This window comes from Aedes aegypti, chromosome 2 (genome assembly GCF_002204515.2).
Source record: "Aedes aegypti strain LVP_AGWG chromosome 2, AaegL5.0 Primary Assembly, whole genome shotgun sequence".
In the NCBI taxonomy this organism is placed as follows: Eukaryota; Metazoa; Arthropoda; class Insecta; order Diptera; family Culicidae; genus Aedes; species Aedes aegypti.
This window is the reverse complement of record NC_035108.1, coordinates 390979787-391003245: the sequence shown is the minus strand read 5'-3', so window position 1 is coordinate 391003245 and position 23459 is coordinate 390979787. Positions and strand designations below refer to the sequence as shown.

The 23459-nt window shown below is 39.1% G+C and overlaps 1 protein-coding gene across 3 annotated transcripts in view; it reads left to right on the top strand.

The window, feature by feature from the left end:
* Positions 1–23459, top strand: part of LOC5572816 (AF4/FMR2 family member 4) — a 131241-nt gene that overhangs the window by 3860 nt on the left and 103922 nt on the right. Inside the window, exon 1 of one of the 3 annotated variants that reach the window (XM_021847011.1) lies at positions 15702–16618. The exons of the other annotated variants lie outside the window; for them this stretch is intronic. Coding sequence (XP_021702703.1) covers positions 16598–16618 — 21 coding nt within the window. The 5' untranslated portion in view covers positions 15702–16597. Of the gene's footprint in view, positions 1–15701; positions 16619–23459 lie in introns of those variants that run through there. 3 annotated transcript variants of the gene reach the window in all.

Here is a 23459-nt window from a genome sequence, read left to right as displayed (position 1 = left end):
ATTATAATACCCATATTGAATAATTGGATAGACTTTTGCAAGATACTTTACACAATGTTTTAAATTTCTGTTTAGGAGAATTGTCCGATGAGCCTAAGATTGTCTTGAAAATGCTTCAAGCAAATAGCCAACCAATTCGCTTTTTCTATGACCAGAGTTTAATCTGTAGAAGCTACAGGATTTAATAACAACAACCTATGATGAAATTTCAGTGATGGGGGAAACTAATGTAAATATGTCCTAAGTATTTAGTTTTCATAACTTATAAACTTATGAAAATCGTTATGTTTTTTCAATGCAAATGCTAAAACAGTTCTTCAAAAATATTCTAAAGTTGCCCAATGATTTTGTGATCAACAATGCGGCTAATAACAACTTATTGATTACAAAATCATGGGGCAACTCTGGAATATTTTATAACAATTTTATTGGGAAGTGAAGTTTTAGATGGATTCTGAAGAAAAGAAAAATCAATCATTCTAATTAAAACATTTTTTTTAATCAAACGTATAATCAGTGGTGAACATTAAGAAAAATACAAAAAGAAATATTGTTGCTTCACCAAATAATTCCAAATTTCATTGCTATGTTTTGTTTTTTTGTAAAGCCTTTCTTTAAGATTTATGCTCGAGATTCTTGGTAAAAGCTCTTTCATCAAAATCTTGGTTAAGATTATATGTTAAATGGTCCTAGGTTCCGAGAGAATATCGTTCAGTAATGTCAAAAAATTCTACTTGGAATTCTGTCCGAGACCCAGCTAGTATTCTATTCGAACACACGGTTATGATGATTGTTTGATAATCCTGCCAAAAAATTGTGAAATCCTGCTGAGCCTCAGAGTAAACATGCGTTTGGTGGCTGTTTTTTTTTCTGATAATTGCTGACGTAGGTACCATTCGTAAATTTATTAGCAAATCATTTCTATGAAGAACTGTTCTAGGATGCATTTGATTGATAAGTCTGAGAATATCCTTCAGAAAATTAGACCTTACGAAGCTTTGAATATCTTCTAGAGTGTTTCAAACGTATTTCGTTGAAAGAAATTTAGATTGTTTGCAATTTTCCTGCCTCAATATTTACGACTTTTTCACTTAACTGTGACTTAAGAAGCTAGCTCTCTTAGCGGGGGCCAACCTGGCCATCCGCACGCTACGGCACTGATCTCTACCCAATTTTGATAGTTTTGATCAAGTTTAGCCTTGTTTGGATTTCTATCTACAAAACAATGTTAAGTAGTGTATGTTCAATTAAAAGACTGTTACCGGCAAATGAGCCTGAGCATAGATGACCACACACTTCGTAGTTGCTACTCCGGGTTTGACCAGACCAATCGAAATTGCACAGGGATTTAATGAATGGGGCTTGGGATTGGCTTACCATTCCTCAAAGTGCTCAAACCGAATGCTGAACGGCGCCGGCCACGTCCTTACACACTTATATTATTTTTACCGTAATCCGTGAATTTCACCATAATCTCAACAGCTGAGCAGTTCGGTAAAATAAAACATCGTAATTCCGTCGAAATTCAACAGATTCCGGTTAAGTTTTACCGAAAACCCTAAAAATTTCCCATTCACCGTTAATTTATTTCACCGAACTTTTTAGCAGTTGAGATTACGGTGAAATTCACGGATGCCGGTAAAATAATTCAGGTATGTTCGGTAATCGGGGAAGGTCAGAAATGTTAGTTAGAAAACCATTGTTACTAGAGACCGAAGATTCTTCTGTATCTCCACAGTTGTCATGGAAAAAAAAACTGAGTTAGCGGGATAATGTAAGGATCTAGGAGTCACCTTTGATTGGTGATGAGATTCATGATGTATTCATGCGTAACCAGAATTGCGATATTATTCGATAATTGGATTGTACGCAACGCAGGAGCAAGTGACATGACCAAAGGATCAAATACTACACTTCAAAGACTATTACTGACTATTACTTACTGGTCTTAAGATGGAACACATCGGAATCGTTTCTGATCATCTCATTTAAAGCTTGGTTTGTTTATTCGTTAGATTAGTGTCTTTTAAGTTTTAGTGCAATCTAAGAAGTTTGATTCCAAACTGTTTCACCTTATTGCTGTATACCGCAAATTACCAGAACGATAACCCTAGGATAGAAAAAGATGACACTAGAGTTCGATTCGGTAGATCTTACTTCGTAACGCACCAAGTAGATGTGAACCTTTCTGCGTTACGGGATAGCTGTTTTAGTTCAAATATATATTATAGCTTTACCTGGTCAATATTTCCTATGCCGCCTTGAAATCGATGATCAGGTTGTATGAAGGGACCTGGTACTCTCACCATTTCTGGAGGATTTATTTGATAAAAGATAAGCAACCGTCAGCTAAACCTGCTCAATAACTTCCCACGAAAACGTTGGATATTGTTGATAGACCATGGAAGATGATTTCAAACTGCACTTTTAAGCGACATTCAGGATAGTAATTCGTTCTGATAAATTTTTACAGCAAGTTTGTCGCTGTTCAACATCTCAAAGGGCAGATTCTGATTATCAGCCGATGCAAGGAAGTGGATAACAACTCTGTGAGTTCAGCTTCAATACCGTCCTTGTTAGCAACCTTATTGTTCTTGAGATGTTGAATGGCCTCCTCAGGTTCCTTGATGGTGGGAGCTGGTGAGTTCTTACTTATTATCAGCTTTGCTGCCCTGACCATTTGTACCAGAGTTCTCTACGCCATATTCATCGTAGTGCTTCTGATCACCTAGCACTCATCCGTCAAGATACTCCTGTTATTTTCCCAGGACATTTTGACTTGCGGCACGAACCTTTGCGCGATGTGTTGAGTTCGATATTTGAGCGCCAAATTTTATGTATTGTCAAGTAATATCTTCTATTAAAGGCACCGTTCTGGAACATTTACCGGCTCAATAGTCTAGGAACTGTTAAAAAACACGTGAACCGGATTTGGAAATCCTCATCATTTATAAACAAATATACGTAGTTAATGAACAACCGCTATGACGAGGAAATGTTGGAAAAAACTTTTAGAAAATTTTTGAAAGCCCTTAAGGTATTCAATGCAGTTCCTTAACCTTCGAAAATAAATCTAAGCAGATCTCTGAGAACTCCTTGAAATATTTAATATCCCCAAGAAACCCCTTTTGGTTTAAACGTGAGCTCTTTGTGACTATATGAGAATTCATTGAGGCGCTTCCATGAATTCCTTGGAGCTGAACAAGCCGGGGACTCTGTACTTGCTGGAATCGAATGGTTTGCGTGGCGTGCGATTGCCAAATGATTAACAGCTTTATAAATGTTGAAATTTGTGACAAAATACTGTCTAAAATCGAAGAAAATGACATTGGAAACCATACTTCCAGAAACCGTACATTTCGACGCACTTCTGTTCGTGGCTTGTTATGCTGTAAGACTGTTATCTCGGTGGGGTGTTCTATGATGGCACGCGCCCATCACTGTGAGTGTAGCGATATGATATATATGAATCAAATCGCATGCAAGGCCTATGTGTTTGTTATGCACAAGCTGTGAGTTTTCATTTTACTACTGACACACACAAACTTTAGTGTGGTTGCCGTGATACGGCAAGTGGTGGTTTGTAGTTATCACAGAAACAATCTTTTTCGGAGCGTAAATCTTCACGCAACATAAAGGAACTACAGTAAGGACCCGATTTTGTCAGCCCCTCGATGAATTTTAGGCTGACAAAATAGGGAACCTGACAAAATCGGGTCATTTTATTTTGTTCCTGTTTTTCAAATTTTGACGTTCTACATGGTTACATGGACTTCTAAGAGGGCGATGGACATGGGAGTAGTCAGTTTTTTTTTTATCAGGGGCTCCCCCTCCCTTAAATTGGTAATATCGATTTTAAACACTTAATAAAAGGCATTGCCATTGCCCCCTCTGGCTACGCCCATGCGTGCATGAAATCAAACATCATCATCAATTTTAATATAAACGTGGTAAAACATGCCGATAACACTTTTTTTTTGACAAATTTAAAATAGGCTGACAAAATCAGGTCAAAAAGCTGACAAAATCGGGGGCAGACAAAATCGGGGGCTGACAAAATCGGGTCAGTACTGTAATTAGATTGAACATAAAATTTCAGAACAAATTCGCGTATTTGGTTATTATCTATATTCCTCTTGCATTAGGCCTGTTTACTCCATGACCATCACTAATGACTACTTCTACTGCTCATAAAAATGAAATGATTATTTTTTTAGACGTTCGTAAGTGCTAATTTACAAAACAGTTGACATATTTGAAGACTGTTCGCGCACTAAAATGTGTTGATTTTTTATTATTTTGACGTTTAAATTCCAACTTTAAATCTATTTTGCCAAATGAATTTATAGTTCAAAAATTCAAAAAATATAATTTCTGTATCTCGATACCTCCTTAACTTAACATAGAACACCTAGATATAAGAAATAAATGTTATGATGTTATGTTGGAAATGATACTAATAAAGAAATTAAAAAATACGTTCTGTGCAACTCAAACAATAAACATCCAAAATGGTAGGATCTGGTGTTGACTTTTCTGATATGAAAAGCATCGTACAATGGCTGAAATATAGATGAACTTTTGGGAAAATTTAGGAGGCCTGGGTAACAGAAAATTTTTTTTTTGGCTCGAGCGTGTTTCTTTGTCTTGTCGATCAACATTTGTGTACGCAAGATTCAGAATAAACATTGAAGCTAAACCATTGAGTGCCATAAGAGTAGATCCATAGAAGTAAACAAAACCAAAACATCACACTCTGGAAATTGCTGGAACTCACAACTTACTCACCCGCTATCAGATTTGACACGGTATCAACAACAAACGACGAACTGAGTACACCCACACCGAACATCTAATAACGGACAACAACTACCACTATAACAGACGATTTTTTTTTCTTCTGAACTCTACATATGCGGTCAGTTTTGAGCTGGTCTACATGTACCTAGTTATATACTTTCGCGTGTCAACTCTCGTGCTCCGATGCACGTTCCCGGCATTGCAACAATGTATGATTCAAGCCCATTAGAAACATTAAACTGGAGTGTGTGACACCCACTACAGTGAGTAGCAATATGAAAAGCATTTCGGTAGTTGTTGATTCCGGGGCAATTGAAACGTAACAAAGTGACAGTTCAAATAAACTTACTACTTAATTTACAATTAAAATTCAATTGCTTCAATTGCTATCAAAATCAGTTGGATTATGGCAAAATTTTTGTTGGTTTATACATAAATGTGGGTTTAAAATATTTAAACCTTTGACTACCGCTGAAATTTAAAAAATAGGGCAGGTAGTTGTTTAAAGCTACTTAGCTAAAATTTTACCACAATTGAAGTCCAGTTAAATAGATCATTATTGGACAGCTTCAGACAGTGCTTTCGAGAAAATCTCCTATACCAAAGTGAATCACAGAAGTGCCCAAGTAGGATACCTGCAAAACGTTTTAAAATTTCTTGCCTCAATATATTTATTTTCAGGTACACTGCTGCTGTTCCTCTAAAATTTCTTGCAGGGATTTGTTCTGAGATAATTATTCTGGATTCACTCAGCGATTACCCTAAAGTCATCTGACGAATTTCATGTCAAATCGGTCAGTCACGGAACTCGATCATCTTCTCCTTCTTTTTGGCATTAACGTCCCCCACTGGGACAGAGCCGGCTACTCAGCTTAGTGTTCTTATGAGCACTTCAACAGTTATTAACTGAGAGCTTGCTTTGCCATTTTCGTATTCGTATATCGTTTGGCAGCTACGATGGTACTCTATGCCCAGGGAAGTCAAGGAAATTTCCATTACGAAAAGATCCTGGACCGACCAGGAATCGAACCCAGACACCTTCAGCATGGCTTTGCTAACCACTCGGCCAAGAAAGATCCCGATACAGTTGGGGGTTTGAAAAAATCTCTAATAGGGTGCTGGTATTAATGGTTGTAACGTACCAGTTTATTGGAGTATGAAATAAAACGTTCATTCGTGATAAAACGACATGCGCATTTTTTTGTGGATAGATTGTCTTTAATTTAGCCTATTTGTCAATTTTCAACTTTTTATTTTATCAAAAAGTCATATTACTAATTAAGTTTCGCAAACCTTGCACCAGTAGTTGCCGTCGTATTGCAGTAGTGGATCAACTGGTGGAAGCAGTGTTCAAAATAAATGTGTAAAAATGAGGAAATACAATCTCAGAGATGATCTTTATGCATCCTTCGCAAGATTTTAGTTGCTGCTCCGAGAAAAAATGCTAAACCTTTGTAAAAAAACAACTATTTTGTTTGAAATTGGCTACTACTGGAGCACTAGTATAACATCTGAAACACGTATACTAATAATAACTCAACAGATTTTATGCCTGAAAAAAATTGTTTTTTCTTATAATTCAGGTTAAAATATTCGATTGACGCCATAAGATCTTTTTTAAAACTTTTCGTTATTATGTAAAGAGGGTTTTATTTTGCTTAGGTTATCCACTATTGGCAGTGGTACCGTATATGGGGAATTTCGATTGCATTCTTAGTTGAATTTGTTATCGAATCCTAAAAATAGTTTTGAAATGATCCATGTAACATTCGTTGAAGAATTCTTGTAAAAAAATTGGTATCAGTACTAAAAAGAATATCTGAATCTCTAGAGGAATTACCAGACAAACACATCGACAAGTTTAAGATATAAGAATCAATCGAAATCTTTTCAAAAATATAATTTAATATAAGCTTTTATAGACTTGTTGCGAAGGCAACGGAAGAATACAGTGTTCCGAAGTTTTGAACAGGTTTGATTATTACTAGCGTTAAAGCTTCCTGAAATCATGAATTCGGGTTAAGTTTCAATGTTGGCGAATTTAATTACTTAAAGGTTAACTTACGTTTTCTAAATTCTTCTAGCTTCTAATTCGGAAATTGATTGATCAAATGCGACTTTCAGGTATCTAAGGTTATCAAATTTACGTTAATGTATGATGTACAAACAATTATCATCTCAAATTACCGTAATAAATCTAATTGAATGCATAAACTAATTCATATTCTCAGCTACAATTCAATATAACCTAGAGGAAGTTTCTGTTAATGTTCAATTACACGGATATATAAATTTATACCATAGCAAGTAAGTAGAATAACAACTTTAGTATTAAGTAATTAACAAATTCAATAGCTATTAGCATTTTAAATAATCGATTTGTGGCCGTATGGTTAGTGTTATCAAGCATTTAGCCGCATCGAGTCAACAAGTGTGGGTTCGATTCCCGCTTCAGTCTGGAAATTTTTTCATCAGAAACGTACTTCGACTGTGCCACTGGGCTAGTTCGTTGTCTAGTGTGGTGCTTCCTCCAAAAGACATAGATAGCCGTCCACTGGAAGCATTAACGTGTCCGTGATTTAGCTTTCATAACTCGTATCGGCGTGGATAAATCCCGTATATTTGGCTATCTTCGTTCTTTTGTCCACGTTATATGACAGCTAATCTCGATCTGTCTGTTATACGCCTATCTAAACCGGTACGCTGAGTAAGAGGTGCGCTCATGTATGAGGGGCGTTCGTGACAAGACTCATTATGGACCCAGACAACCAGAAATCGCATAAAAGTTCACGTAATAACTCGTTCATTCATACAAATTACATCGAAACCGCAAAACACGGTGGATTAAATCGTCAGACTGATGAGTTTCCTCGCATAAAACGAATGTTTTCTGAGTTCATTCGTACATTTTGTTTCGTTCCGTACACTCGTACAAAGTAAGTCGAATCAATCCGTAGCAGCTGTCAAATCAACATTTGTTATCATAAGTTAAGTCGTATAGGATCACAGGTTAGTTCGGTATAAAATTTATACACTCATATTGTATGTTGTTATTCATCACATAATATATGCACGTATATCGCCTCCACTTTTGTACGGTAGAAGGCCTTTTCGCGACATCTTATAAGTGAAATTTTGCACATGCAAAGCCTTCAGGTGATTTCGTTATACGTGCATTTTGGTTGTCTGGGGAGTATTACTTCAACCTATGTGATGTTTGTTTTAACCTACAACATTTTTCTGGCCGATTTTTTCTACACATTTTGTAATACAATGCGTTAAACGTAGTCCACGTTCTATATAAACATTTTCCAATTAAGTTCCAACTACAATGATGCCAAACAGTAGTTTATTTGTGGGTTTACATGGGTTTACCTACCTTGAAACTTTGATGGCTACAGCGTAGCGTCACTCCATTGCCGGGCGTATTGTAGAGCTCCATCTTCGTCGGTCTTGGGCGAAACTTTTCCAGTTGCCCCGAACGTTTAGGATCGCCAGGTCCTCTTCCACTGCGTACAGCCAGCGTATTCGTGGTCTTCCCCGAAGCCGCCGATCTCTACCTGGTTCCCTGATAAATATTATTTTCGCAATTATTTCTTCCGACATTCGCACTAAGTGATTAGCCCACTGAAATCTGCCGTCTTTAAAACGCTTGATAATATTCGCATCTTTGTACACTTGATACAACTCGTGATTCATGCGTCTGCGCCACACACCATTTTCGAGTTTCCCACCGAGTATTGTCCGCTGCACTTTACGCTTGAAAACACCGAGAGCTTTCCGGTCTGACTCTTTTAACGTCCACGCTTCGGGCCTGTAGAGAGCCACCGGAAAAATCAATGTTTTATACAGGGCGAATTTGGTCTCCGTTTGCAAGCTGCGGGACCTATGCTGGTTACGTAGTCCGTAAAAGGCCCTATTCGCAGCCGCAACACGTGTTTTCACTTCGCGGCAAACGTCGTTGGCACATGTCACAAGTGTTCCAAGGTAAACAAATTCTTCAACAACTTCAAACACATACCCATCAAACACTACCTCAGCACCTACACCACCATGCCTGACTCTATCTCTACCTGCAACCATGTACTTCGTTTTGGTAGAATTAATGGTCAAGCCTATGCTCGCTGCCACCCTCTTCAGAGACACGAAGGCCTCTTCCACTGACCTGCAATCGATTCCAATTAGGTCTATATCGTCCGCAAAGCCAAGGAGCATGTGCGACCTTGTGATAATAGTGCTATTTCTCTGCACGCCAGATCTCCTAATAGCACTCTCGAGTGCAATGTTGAACAGTAAATTCGAAAGTGCGTCTCCCTGCTTCAACCCGTCTAACGTCACGAACGAGGTTGACACCTCGTCTGCAATCCGAACACTTGATTTCGAACCAGCCAGCGTAGCACGTATCAGCCTAATTAGTATCGCCAGAAAACCATGTTCAGACATTATCTGCCACAGCTCATTTCTTTTCACTAAGTCGTATGCCACCTTGAAATCAATAAACAGATGGTGAGTCTGCAAGTTATACTCCCGGAATTAAGCAAGGATTATTCGCAAGCTAAACATCTGGTCCGTTGTCGAACGGCCCTCACGAAAACCAGCTTGGTATTCGCCGACGAAGGACTCCACGTGCGGTCTCAGTCTGTTAAACAGGATACGCGACAGAATTTTGAACGCCAAATTCAGCAGGATAATTCCTCTGTAATTGGCACACTCCAGTCTGTGCCCTTTCTTGTAGATTGGGCGTATGTGGACATCCAACCAGCCGGTGGGCAATTCTTCGTCCTCCCATACCTTCAGAAGTACTCGGTGGATCGACTGATAAAGCTGCTCACTTCCATGCTTAAGAAACTCGACCGGGATCTCGTCCTTCCTAGCAGCCTTACAGTTCTTCAGCTCGCTGATAGCCTTTTTAACCTCTCCTATGGTCGGTGGGTCCACAGCTTGATCGTCATCATCAATTCTGTTCATCCTGTTCCTCACTACATTTCCATTTTCACCGTTCAACAATTCCTTCAATCTGGCAGCCACCGCCGTTTTATCGGTCAGCAACACCGCTTGCGCATGACGGCTCACCATAGTAGCATGTCCGAAAGAACTTGAAACTATTGAGAACCAAAGCTACTGGTCCAAAGCCCTGATAAAGGTGGATGGTTGTGATGGCTATGACCGTGGTCATCATGTAAAGAACAAACGGACAATGCTGTATCGTGTTAGCACCGGTTAGGTGGCCTATAGAACACTCTTCACATGAGTTTACTCATACCCATTATCAAATAACCGGGTATCGACTTTTGATTTTATGAAAAACTATAATTATAGGCGCATTATGAAGGAATCTGGGCTAATATGCAATGCACCCTTGAGGCAAAACGACCCATGGTGCTCTTTTAGGCTATTTTCGAAGTGCTTGGGGAAAATTTTTCACAGAGACTGATAGTAAGTTTCCCCAAAATATTAATTACCAAAGAAATTCCACGGAAAATGTTTCAAACATTCCAAGATATTCATAGAATCTCCAAAAAGCCGTTTTGCTCCAGATGTGCATATTATCCTAGACACCCTTATGCGTTTTTTCAACTGCAATCGATAAATAAGATATCATTGCTTGTTTAAAGAAAAAAATTAAATATAAATCTTTGAAACTAAATTGAGAAATAACCAGATTTCCTTCCAAAAAACTACCCAAGTAATGGAAAAGTATTTCAATTTATTGCGGTCTCATCTCCTTTGAAGAATCTTCAAATCAAAAAAGAAAGAAATTCATAGAGCGCCACCTGTTGATTTGATTATTTGATCGATCTTCTCTTTGCAATTTTCAAAATAGTTGAGCCCCTCGTCAGAATTGATAAATTGCGCTCAAACTTTTTCAGAAGTTTCTGTGAGTTAAAATAATTAAATTTGAGGAGTGCAGCATAAAATTTGTACGGTTTCATTGTTCTCATTTTAAAATGGGCCATCTTAATTGGAAGTCTTTCATTCTTAGGAACTGTTATAGTTATAGTTATCATTCTGAATGAAAGAAAAATTATTATAAAATGTCCTGTGTTTTATTTAAATTCTTTATTTTCCAAGCGTGCAGCCACAGCTGTGCACAGTTCATTCTGTTATCGAAAAATTGGAGTTGCTTGTTGATTCAGAATGTTTCCGTAAAGGAAGCTTCATGGACTTCCCTGGAAATAATGCATCATCGTACCTGCGAAAATGGCAACATTGGCAAAGAATGATCTCAGTTTACAACTGTGGAATGATCTAAAACAGTAAACTAAGAAGCAGGCTCTGTCCCAGTGGGGATGTTATACCAAAAGGAAGACGAAGAAGAAAAAGATCGGTATAAATGTCAAATTCTGTTCCTTACCGAACAAAAATACCTTCGACAAACGGTGTATCATCTCTGTAAGCGGTGAATACCTCTTACTTGTAGTTACACGTAGAGTCGAGCACACTCATCTTTTTTTTTTTTCCTTTGAACCGAAGGTGATGGATGCTAACACTTTCAACTGTACGACGCCAGCGCAGAGTGTGCAGCGCGAATCGCTCCCACACAGAGAGGCATTCCCTACAGCTGCTGCTGTGGGTACCTTACGGTGTTCTGCGGCGAGTTGAGTACCGTTTATGGGGGGGCAAGTCCACCACAAGTCAGAGAGTGAGCGTTCTTTGTCGTACGTCCTACGATGAGTGCAACTTCAGAATGAAACCTCTGTTCGGGCGAACTGGTTCCTGCAATCAATGTCGTCAGAGCAGCAGCGCGTATGTGCTCTCATCAGTCCTTTGATGGTACGAGAGAGGTTGGACGAGTGGCGGCGGTAAAAGCTCTTTTCCCTTCGCCACGGTGGAGTGGCACATGTAGCATTAACCCTTTGTCTGTGTTTTGGGGTCAATATGATCCCAGAGAACTTTGACCTTATATGTTATACACTAAATTCTGAATGCCGAATCTCGATTAGTTTAACCGACATTTGCACAATCGAGTACTCGGTGAACTGATTTGATGACATCTTAGGATGACAAGCCAAGTATCTGCAAATCGTGCTTCGTTACAAAGCAACCTGGAAGATTGTTGGCTAAATCTCGGGTAAGATTGGAAATTCGATATTTGCTCAGACGAGCTCATGAAAAAAAAGTGTGTTGTAATTTACTGCACATTTAATTTAAAAAAAAAATCTAATTTATGAATTTTTCCACACGTTCGTTTGTTTTTGCAAGGTTTTGGTTTTTCGTATGTAATATTTTTGGAAAATAGTTCACTAGAGAAAGTTTCTTGAAGATAGTAATAGTAGTTCTTACGTTGTCGTAACTTCAAAAACGTGAATCCTATGTTGGGTGCATGAATTTTCTAAATCGTTAGTGTCATTGAAGGCTCTTTTTCAGGCCATATGTGTGAACAACACAATCGAAACGACAAATCGTTGCCTAACGTCCTGGTTTTGAACGGCTAGATGTTGTAGTGTTGATCACTACTAACACTAGACAGGCAAAAAAATTGTCGCCTCGACCTGTTAACTATATTGTTCGGCGTATGTAACAGTTCTATCGATCGTTGGCATATTGCCTCGATTGCCATCGCGGTTCAAATTTTGGTGCAAATCATCGGTTGCTTCACGCTTATCAATTTCTACTTATCGTGTCTTGTTGTATGATATAGTAAAATCCTTGTTTTTCATTAAGTTACCATTAAATGTAATCTAAAATATTGATCTTAGTTGATCTACTTAAATAAAACATTTATCCAAGCCTCAAGGGTCTTGCGATTTGTGCTAAGAAGTGCAGACATTGTGCCATTACTTGAACCTAAGTTTGAACCGAAGTACACATGTACCGGGTTTGACGAGGTACACTGGTACAGAGACACAGCACGTTTGCGGTTCAAACCAAAGTTTAACATCGGTTCTGTTCATGGGAAGACTGGCGTGAGTTTCACTGGCTTCGCTGACTGTGATTCTCTTTGTTTGGCTACTGTAGAGTGAATTTCAAAATTTTTCCCAAACCTGCGTCAGACATAATTTGAAATTCAACATAAATTTTTGAGTAATTCTCCCAATAACAGGTTCAAAAGTAATAACGAGTTGACTAATGTGAAATTTATCAGAAAATATGAATGCCCTATTGAAAAACTGTCTCTGACAAACTTGTTCATTTTGTCTGAATTTACAAATTTGTTGAAGATACTATGAAGCTATTCCATTAAATTCATTGGTTATGGAATCTATAAAAATTCTGAACACAGATCTCGATAGGTATATTTACGATGAACAACATTGCCAAAGACCACAAAACAATCCGATGCTTGTGGAAAAAGTTATTGAGCATAGACTATTCGAAAATTTTGCACGATTTTGTTATTAATATTATTCCTTTACGTGCTAATCAACGTTGTCTTGCCAATAGGCTTTCGTTGAATAACTTTTTTCACAAGTGTCGTAAAAAAACCTATCGTTGAAATATTGTTTAAGTATCTATCTAGGTCTATGTTCAGATTTTTTTTATAGAGGTCAATGGACGACCTCTGGCAATTTTTCTTTGCAAATGTAAGTTTTCCCATAGTAAATCCCATACAAACTTTGAACGGCTGGCGCTAAAATATAGTTTCACCGATCGAGCTGTTATTTTACACAGTTGTTATAGGACCCAAATGCAATCCAAAAAGTGGACTGGAACGAGAATCTAAATTTTGTCCCACTCTATTGTACATGTGTTGTTTAAACATATCCTCTGCATTTTTAAAAGAATGACGTCTATCTCAACAGCATTGTTGATTATTATTTGCTAATAGTTTTAATCGCAAGACATACCCAAATTATCCCTTCTATTGGAGTTCAATAGATCGATAAAAGACGTAGCATTTTTTGGCCAATGTTTGACACGATCTCCCCCATAATAGCCTATCTACTACACGGCTCGTCTCAAAATCGTAGATTTTGTGTTTCAATAATTCATCATGAATTATAAGATGTCCACCACACTTCTTCGACAGTTGAACAACAATTTGCCTACAACTATGTTTAACGAATTTTGAGTAAAATCTGTTTGGTTTTGGACAGTGACACGGTAAAATGTTGAACAAAAAATGTTTAGTAAAAATTAGGAATAACATCAATGTTCAGAATTGAGCACTGCGATTGCATTGTTAAGCTGAATTCTCGGTTGAAATCTTTCAAAATATTTCGAAGCAAAAATTATTTCATTTCAGTGTTAAATCAGTGTTACAAAAATTACTCAACCTCTATCCAGCCAACATACTCTAACGTGCTGAAAAACGCTCTAAAACCTGCAAAACTTTTTTTGTTTCTTGATGAATTTGCGTAATTTTTCAGAAGTTTCAAAAAAAAAAACACTAGATTAGGGTCTAAAAATGTTGGAAATATGGTCCAAGTGGTTCTGGAGTTATTCGGTATTGTCATGGGTTACCAAAAATGGCCACATCATCTCTTCTACGGATATCTCAGGATCCTGATGAGCTATGAGGTTGGTGTTTTCGGCAATGTAGTTGAGTTGAACGAGGGTTACTAGTAGTGGAACATCTGTTTGTAATTCGTTCGCAAGGTGCGCAAGATGCTGATGAGCTAGAAAGTTGGAGTCTTCTGCAAAGTTGTTTAGCAGAATGAGGGCTGTCTGGCAGTTGGGAATCTGATTGGGAATTGGTCCGCTAGGTGGCGCAAGTAACAAACAATCTTCAATCCTACGTATCTTCAGATCTTGATGAGCTATAAGGTTGATGTATTCGGCAATTTTTTTTCAGCCAAATGAGGGCTATCTAGCGGTTAAAAATCTGTTTGGGCGTTCGTCCGCTTGGCAGGCTTGATAATACTCCTCAACATCATCAGACTTCGGTGATATACTCTAGAGCAGCAGCTTTTGCCTCTTTGCGAGAGAGCGAAAAAATGCTAAGCAGAGAGGCAACGCAAATTGAGTGAAGAAGATGCAGCTCAAAACACACCAGAGTAAAATTCTATCAAAAAAGAATGCTCTCACAACTCCCTGAGGGCTGCCTTGTTCGGGCGGGACGTTCAAGAGTTCTGAGAATCGCAACAAAAAATAGAGAATACATTAAAAAACCTCGTCTTTTTTGCACTCTCACTCGAATCGCTTGAGGATCTGCGTTGAAAGTTTTGAATTCAATTTTTTCTCCTCTGAAAAACGGCAAAATTCCTCTTTGCATCGCAATGCTAGTAAACCATTTTCTTCACCTCTGAAATTTGCAATATCGTAATAAAACTAGCATACAACACGTTGCCATAAACCAAATGAGTAAATTTGCTGAAAACATTGCTGAGCTGCTGTGAAATCATGTGACAGCCGCTCTGGCATGCATGAGTTTGCAAAAGTTTCAGTTTTTGCACACCACTAACAAGCAATGAAAGCTGGTTTAAATAGTGGTAGTAAGCCTGCTTCCTGATCGATAGGTCGAGAGTTCGATTCCCGCTTGGACCATTTTCGAGTTTTTTCTCTCTGATTTTGTTCAATGGTTTTACAGATCGTTCGGTGATTTTCCTCCGATTTAAGATAACGGTGAAATTTCACCATAATCCGTATTTTTTTGGTGTTTAGTTTTATGTAAAACTGTTTCTGAGAGGTAAGCGTCCAACATTTTCAGATTTCGCGTTTCTTGTTTTTTTTTTTATTTTACCGAAAGCCCTCCCCGTGATAAACCTATCCTCTTCTGAATATTCCTATAAAATAAAAAAAAACGAATTATTTTTTTTAAACAGCTGAACATTGTAAATCCATTTATATTTTGAATTCGGGATCAATATGACCCCAACGTCCAGACAACGTTCCGGCACAGACAGAAGGTTAATAAGGCAGCGGGTGGTAGTAAAAGGAAAAAGCTACTCCTTGCGGTGGGTTCATTGTATGTTGCTGCTAGTACAACGACGGCGTACGTTTTGGATGGTGTGCGTTCTTGTAGTTGTAGGGTACATAGAGCTGAGAAGAGCATTACGCTCGGTCGTTTGGTCGTGGCGTAGTTTTCCGTGCTTTGACATTCATGTATCCATTTTCTGGAGAAATTGCGGTAATGTGGCCTTAGTTGTTGGCAGAAGTGGCTGCGGAGCAGCATCCTGAGTTTTCGGAGTACATTATCTTGGGCCGCGAGCACGGAGAGTGTCTCTACTGGAACGGTCCCATCAGCACCCAGCATTTACGTACTGTTCAGGATAGTGAGGTTGCAATTTTCTTTCTTCCGACCGAACATCAGTACCGTCATCGGCATCATCGCCGTCATCATCGGTGCTGAACAACAGAAGGACTCGTGACGGAAGGAGCAATAGAGTGTATTTCAAAGAAGAACGAAAGGCTCTCCGGCAGGCCGCAAGGCTATATCTGGCTGGCACTACCAGACAGTTCGTAGCGGCAGCACTCTGGAAAAGAACGGCGTTGTGAACAGAGGCAGCATTGGATTCCTCTTTTGCCAAATTGGCCTACCCCGGACAAAGATGGTGTAGTGAGTAGTAGTGGTCCGAAGTCTGAAGTCGAAAGTGGTGCAAAAGAAAAGTTCCTATTTAGACGACATTCCTTAAGGGTGTCGCTGAAAACTAATTCTAATCCATTCACGTACAGAGCCTAGGCATTGTGGACAAGTGTCTTTCTTTAGCGAAGTCAGCAGGAAGATTTGTAGTTATCTTACGGGTAGTGAGAATAGTGTGTGAAGTTGTTCTTCAAAATTGTTCCCTTCCTAGACGGCTGCGTGTAAAAAGGTGACATTGAGTTAAAATTTTCATAAAGGTTTACAGCCTCGTTGCTACTTTTGTACGTCAGCGTTCGGGATTCGAGAGGAATCCAACCAGCAGCAGAGAGCGAGATGCCAGGGCTTTTCCCAAACGTAAGTTTCATGACTGAAGTCTATTACTTGGATCAGTAAGTTTTGCGTAGTCGTAGTAAAAGCAGGAAAATGGTGCCATAACCCTGCGATATTAGTATTACTCGGTGCCCTTGAAAATATCAATCCACCCAATGGAGTAACACTAGCGGAGAGTGAGAAGAAATAACGACCGTCAGAGCTGCTCGGCTGCCTAATAAGAAAACGAGTAAGACCAAAACGCCCAACAGTCAGCCAAAGAAAGCAATCGCGCGAGTAAGAAAACCCTTGAACCACCCCGAACCTTTTCCTTCCAAGTCTACTTTCTCGTCCAAGACCAAAGACGCAAAACGCCGTAAGGATTATTTTGTCCAAGAGAGCGCACCAGCGCTGGGAATTTTCTCTTTTCGGCAGATCCGTTTTCTGAAAGAATTCGGCTGCCGTATTGTTGAGTGGCGTATCGTAGAGTATACGGCCAGGAGAGTCTTTTCGTGTGTACTCCAGCTGACTCGCCAAGGTGATGGCATCGTAACACACGCCTTAGCTCTAGAAATCGAACTCCTACAAACGTTGCGTTCGGGATGCTGGGAATTCCTACTTTAGAACACGTACAGCGTGTAAGACATGTTACACACACGTACACTCATAAACACGCTGCTTTCTTGAACGACGACGACGACGACGATGCTGATGATGGCAATGACTATTCGGTCGGTGTAGTATTCAACGGGGCTCTCGTTTTTGGCATTGTCTGTCGGTGTTCTCCTATGTAGCTTGCACACGTTCCATTCTTGCGAGTTTTTCCGTCACTACTACGTCGTCCTTAGTCGGGAGCTTTTCTCTGTCAAGGATACGACGAGGACAAAGTGTGAAATGCCAAAAATTTTGCCACTGCACCTCCGTACACCTTCCGCCTCGATAGTAAGCCTCGTTGGTTTTGACTTTCGTGCTTTTGCCACCTAACTGACATTCCGAGCGCTAAATGAATCGGAAAAATTGAAAAATATAGAGATCGGGATGACAGTATCGTTTGTTCTATGAATGGAATTCATATCGATAAGGTTTCCCCGTACATACGACTGGTAGTATTGCTTGTGAAACTATTTTTGGTTGTGCAATACTACCTAATTCGGACTGGACACTGAAGAACTTCACAGCTCGACATTCTTTTTCACTTAGTGAAAGTACAAATTTATTTGATGATTTTCAAAAGGTCATACCAAATCAATATTTCTGTTGTCTGTTGGGTTCGTACCTACCTTTTTAAAGGTTTCCACTCTACTACACATCCAAAATTTAAATTGACTTAGCTCAAGATTAACTCCTCTGCCGGCAGCTCTAAAAAATCTCTTCTGTTTTTGAAATAAGTGTCGATTTTGATTATTGGTCATCTTGTTTTAAAAAAAGTTCGATGTTCCTTGGGAGACCGGCAATTGCCATACAAAATTTCTTTTCTGTCATTTTGTATTAAGTCAATTTATAAAACAAACATGGGCTAGACAATATCAGGAATTAAAGCTACTCTAAAGCTAAAGCTAAAGCTAAAGCTACTCCAAATATTATACCAATCGAATTAAGTTGTCTCTAAGAAATATGAATATTGAGGAATGTTTAATTTTCGATTTTTCTACGGCCATAATGTTATTAGAAACACAAATACTCATTGATTAAACTCAGTTGCAACAATTTAAGATCTGCAGTCTCGGGTAATGAAACGACTGTTTTAGATTTTTACCGACATTTCGGCTCTAATCCGAGTCTTCTTCAGAATTCTTCCCCTGAAGAAGGCTTGAGAAAATCAGAACGTTGGGAAAAAATTTAAACAGTTGTTTTGACTAACAAAGATTCCAGCGCCGAAATTAGTAGCTCAAAAAAGTTATCGTGATTTAATTATATTTTGTAGCAACAGAAATGATGCAGCCCTCTACCGACTGGCGTGTAAAAAAACATTTCAACATGTTAAATAAGTCTTTGGTTGTTCGATTAATATGGCACAAAAATCCCAACTGGTCGAGAACATGCCTTTTTAGCCGGCCTTCTGATCCGTCAAACGGGGTAACTTGCAACAGCGGTGAAAATTGCAACACTTCGACATGATAGAAGTTTTTTGTAGGACCGAGTATTTTTTCAATAATTTATCAAAATCATATTTTACGTTTGGTCGTATAAAAACAAATATGAAAATCGTTTCCTGTTAGTACTAAACAGTAGAAATATGAAGTTCAACGTATGTAGTGCTATCAGTAACAGAATTCAATTGTGTGTAATATGGCTACATAAAAGTTTCGATAATATCACGTTTAAGTATCAGAAAAATAATAAAAAAATATTTTGAATACCCTTGTGAGGAAACTTCCAACAATGATTTCAGTCTGGTGTTCTCATTGTTTATTTTCGTTGAACATATATTTGTACCATTACAAATTTCAGAATATTTCCATGAACTGCATTATTATAAGAATAAAAATTCTTTCATCTAGACGACTTTTGTTTAAGTTATAGGTTTTTATCAATCTGCAGATCATACATCTTGAACTTTATATATATACTGTAATGATGGCAATGTCAAAAGACCATCACCATAACATTGAAATGTGGAGAACCTTAAAAGTAGATTGAGTACCGTGTACCTTTTAATTCCGCTCCTAAATGCTTATCTTTGACAGATACGCGTATTTCGACTACAAAATTTCTTTTCTGTTACTCGTATCGAGTAACTGACACTGAAGAAGACTGCAAGTTGTAAGCATAGCATAAGCATAAGCATAGATGACCGTACAATTCGTAGTTGCTACTCCGTGATTGAACAGAACAATCGAAGTTGCACAGGGAATTAATGAATGGGGCTGGGGATTAGCTTACCATTCTTCAATGTGCACAAATCGAGAGCTCAAATTTAAAAGTCAATAACGGCGCCGGCCACGTCCTTACGATCATCGGGGAAGGGAAGGAATGTTAGTGTGACTACCGTTGTTACTAGAGACCGAGATCACCTCTGCATCTCCACGGTTGTCATGGAAAGGATATTGGGTTAGTGGGATAAGGTAGAGATCTGGGAGTCACCAATGTTTGGTGATGCGATCCATGATATAATCACGCCTAACCGGATTCGCGAAATAGTTCCCTAATCGAATTGTACGCCGAACAAGTGTTCGTCACTTGCCCACGCAGGAGCAAGCGACGCGATCAATAGATCAAACACTACTAACGATCCGCGGCGCTTTTTCATTTCAATGAGCGAACGACGCGCGACATGTTTGATCCTGCCCTCATCACTCGCCCCCGCAGGAGCAAGCGTCAAGGTCGAAGGATCAAACACTACTAACGAACCGATCGTTTTTCACTGCTTCACTACCGACGCGCGGCATGTTTGATCCTGCCCTCATCACTCGCCCCCGCAGGAGCAAGCGTCAAGGTCGAAGGATCAAACACTACTCACTGAAGAAGACTGCAAGTTGTAGTCGAAATACGCGTATCGTTAAAGATAAGCATTTAGGAGCGGAATTAAAAGGTACACGGTACTCCATCTACTTTTAAGGTTCTCTATTTGAAATTCTGCTCAGAGGATTCGAACATTCATTAAAGAATTGAAATGTGAAAAATAACGCTTTAATTTAAAATTGTTTAACCTTACAGTACTGGGTACATCGAAGTTTCAAAATTTTGTATCTTCGCCATAGTTCGATTGCTTTTGATGAGATTTGCAGGAATAGTATAAATGAGTTATATTTTTAATTGATTGATTAAACATTCTGTATTAGATGATAGTTTCGGATTGAGGTTCAAACTTGTTGGGGTATATCGGATCCGGTTGGAACCCTAAAAGACCGCTTCTAAAATATCATGCATTGATCCTTTCGACGGCTTATATTTTATGATTTTAACTCAGATAGGGTGCAGAACCACTTGGGCTTTTCCAAGGTTCACTTTGGCGTGGTGGGGTTTTCTCGGCCGAATTGTCCGAATCTTTGCAAGAAGAAGCGCTTCAGTGCGACGCATGTTGTGGCCAAATAGGAGCTCAAAAGCTTTGAAAAACATTTTTGAAGTGAATCAAAAGTGACAAGAATAGGATCCGACTCCCTATGATCGAATATCGTGAATTATACAGTGGTTCTGACCATTTTAGGAAGCTCTGTATCAGGTTCCAATAGGGCTCCAATTCCAAAGAGGCCATCTTATGCTGTTATCGTTCACACTGAAATTCTAGGATATATACCGGAAATCCAGGACCCATACTGGAATCTCAGGATATAAACTCTAATCTGAAAACTCACACCGGAATCCTAGGATCCGCACTAGAACCCCAGGATTCATCTTAGAAAGCAAGGATCCATGCTCCAGACCACAATAACACCCGCCTGAAACGTGAAGCAACGTGACCTCTACACCCGCCTGAAACGTGAAGCAACAAAAATCGGCCTGGTGGTGAATGCGTCCAAAACAAAGTACATGCTGATAGGCGGAACCGAGCGCGACAGAGCCCGCCTGGGAAGCAGTGTTACGATAGACGGGGATACTTTTGAGGTGGTTGATGAGTTCGTCTACCTCGGATCCTTGTTAACGGCTGATAACAACGTTAGTCGTGAAATACGGAGACGCATCATCAGTGGAAGTCGCGCCTACTATGGGCTCCAGAAGAAGCTGCGGTCGAGAAAGATTCACCCTCGCACCAAATGTACCATGTACAAAACGCTTATAAGACCGGTGGTCCTCTATGGACATGAAGCATGGACCATGCTGGAAGAGGACCTGCAAGCACTTGGAGTGTTCGAACGAAGGGTGCTTAGGACGATCTTTGGCGGAGTGCAGGAGAACGGTGTGTGGCGGCGGAGAATGAATTACGAGCTCGCTAGGCTCTACGGCGAACCAAGTATCCAGAAGATTGCGAAAGCCGGAAGGGTGCGCTGGGCAGGGCATGTTGCAAGACTACCGGACAACAATCCTGTAAAGATGGTGTTCGCGTCGAATCCGGTTGGCACAAGAAGGCGGGGAGCACAGCGAGCGAGGTGGCTTGATCAGGTGCAACAAGATCTGGAGAACGTGGGCCAAAATCGAGGTTGGAGAGACACAGCCTTGGACCGAGTAAATTGGCGTAACATCGTTAACGAGGTTTTATCAAATTAATTGATGTAACACCAACTAAATAAATAAAATAAAAATAAAAAATAATCACAATAAAATCCCAAGATCCACACTGGAATCTCAAGATTCTCACTGATGTCTCAGATTCAATCCCAATATCCACATTAGAAGCCTAGCAAATAAAGCAACACAATCCACTCTAGAATCCCAGGATCCAGACTAAAATAACAAGGTCTACAATGTAACCCCAGGATCCCAATATAGAATATAAATCATCCAAATATGAATCACATAATCCAAACTGGATTACCAGGATCCATTCTAAAATCCCAGGATCCACACCGGAATTTAGAGATCTACACTGGAAACACAGAATCCTCACTGGAATTCCAGGATCTATACTGAAACTCCAGTATCCACACTGGTATCCCAGAATCTACACTAGAGTCACAAAACCCACACTAATGTCTCAGCATTCATCTGGTGTCCCAGGACCCACTCTGTAATCCCAGTATCTAAAATGCAACTTCAGGATCCACACTGGATACACAGGATCCATACTGGAATCCTAGGATCCACACTAGAATCCCTGGATCTGTTGAAAATGGAAAAAGAAAACTTCAACAAGGCTATCCGTTCCAATCGCAGGCTACTGACTGATATCGCTAGCATGCCAGCAACTCTCTTTTATTCCATGTCTATATTATTTTATGCGGTAAGCGTTACATCTGCAATGCTTACCCAAAGACATCTTCACTGCAGGGCTTGTGATGTACCTGTTCTCAAACAGGAATGCCATGATCTACGCAATAATCTTAAAATCCACACTGGAATGCCAGGATCCATACTGCAAGACCAGGATCCATACTTGAACTCCAGCATTCACACTAGAATCCCAGAATCTACATTGGCTTCCTAGCATCCATACTGAAATTCTAGGATCTACTTTGAACTCGCAATATCCACACTGGAACCCTGGCCAAAAATATATTTTTCATCTCATGTCGTACTTATGAATTTTGTGATACAAATTTGATGTTTTATTTTCAAAAACAAGTTTTCGAGACTAACTTTAGAATAGTACCTATAGCGAACTAATAAGTTTTGTTACGAAAGTAATGTCTCGATTTTGTCAGCCCCATGCTGAATTTTCAAGTTTTATTTTAAGTTTTGATATAAACATTGTGTTTTTTCCTTCAATTTTCTATGTACCGTGATGCAAGGTAATATTGATCAGTTTCATAAATAATTATTGAAAATTTCAGATTTCAAAATTTTGGTCTTCAGATGATTGTATAGACGTGGCCAAGGTCATAATTGACTTTATGCACCCAATATTGCCAGTATAGACGAGCTTACTCTGATTAAATACATTTCATTTTTAAGGCTGACAAAATCGGGCAAAAAGGACGCCAAAATCTGGGGTAGACAAAATCGGATCAAAAAAGGTGCTAATATCGGGGGTAGATAAAATCGGGGGTAGACAAAATCGGGGGCTGACAAAATCGGGTCATTACTGTAATGATACATATGAGCCATTTATGCGATTAACGTTGTGCAAACCATTATAAATGTTAGATATTACATAGAAATAATGATATGAATCATTTAGTGGTATTCAGTTATTCTCTGAATTTTTTTTAGCTGTTTTTAACAGTAAATGGTTAAAAATATTGGAAAAACTCAAAAAACCCTAAATTAAAAAAGTGCAAATTTGTGCAGCTAAATTCTTCACGATATTTTAGTTTAAATCTTAAAGTACTCTTGGAAATACATTTCAGCC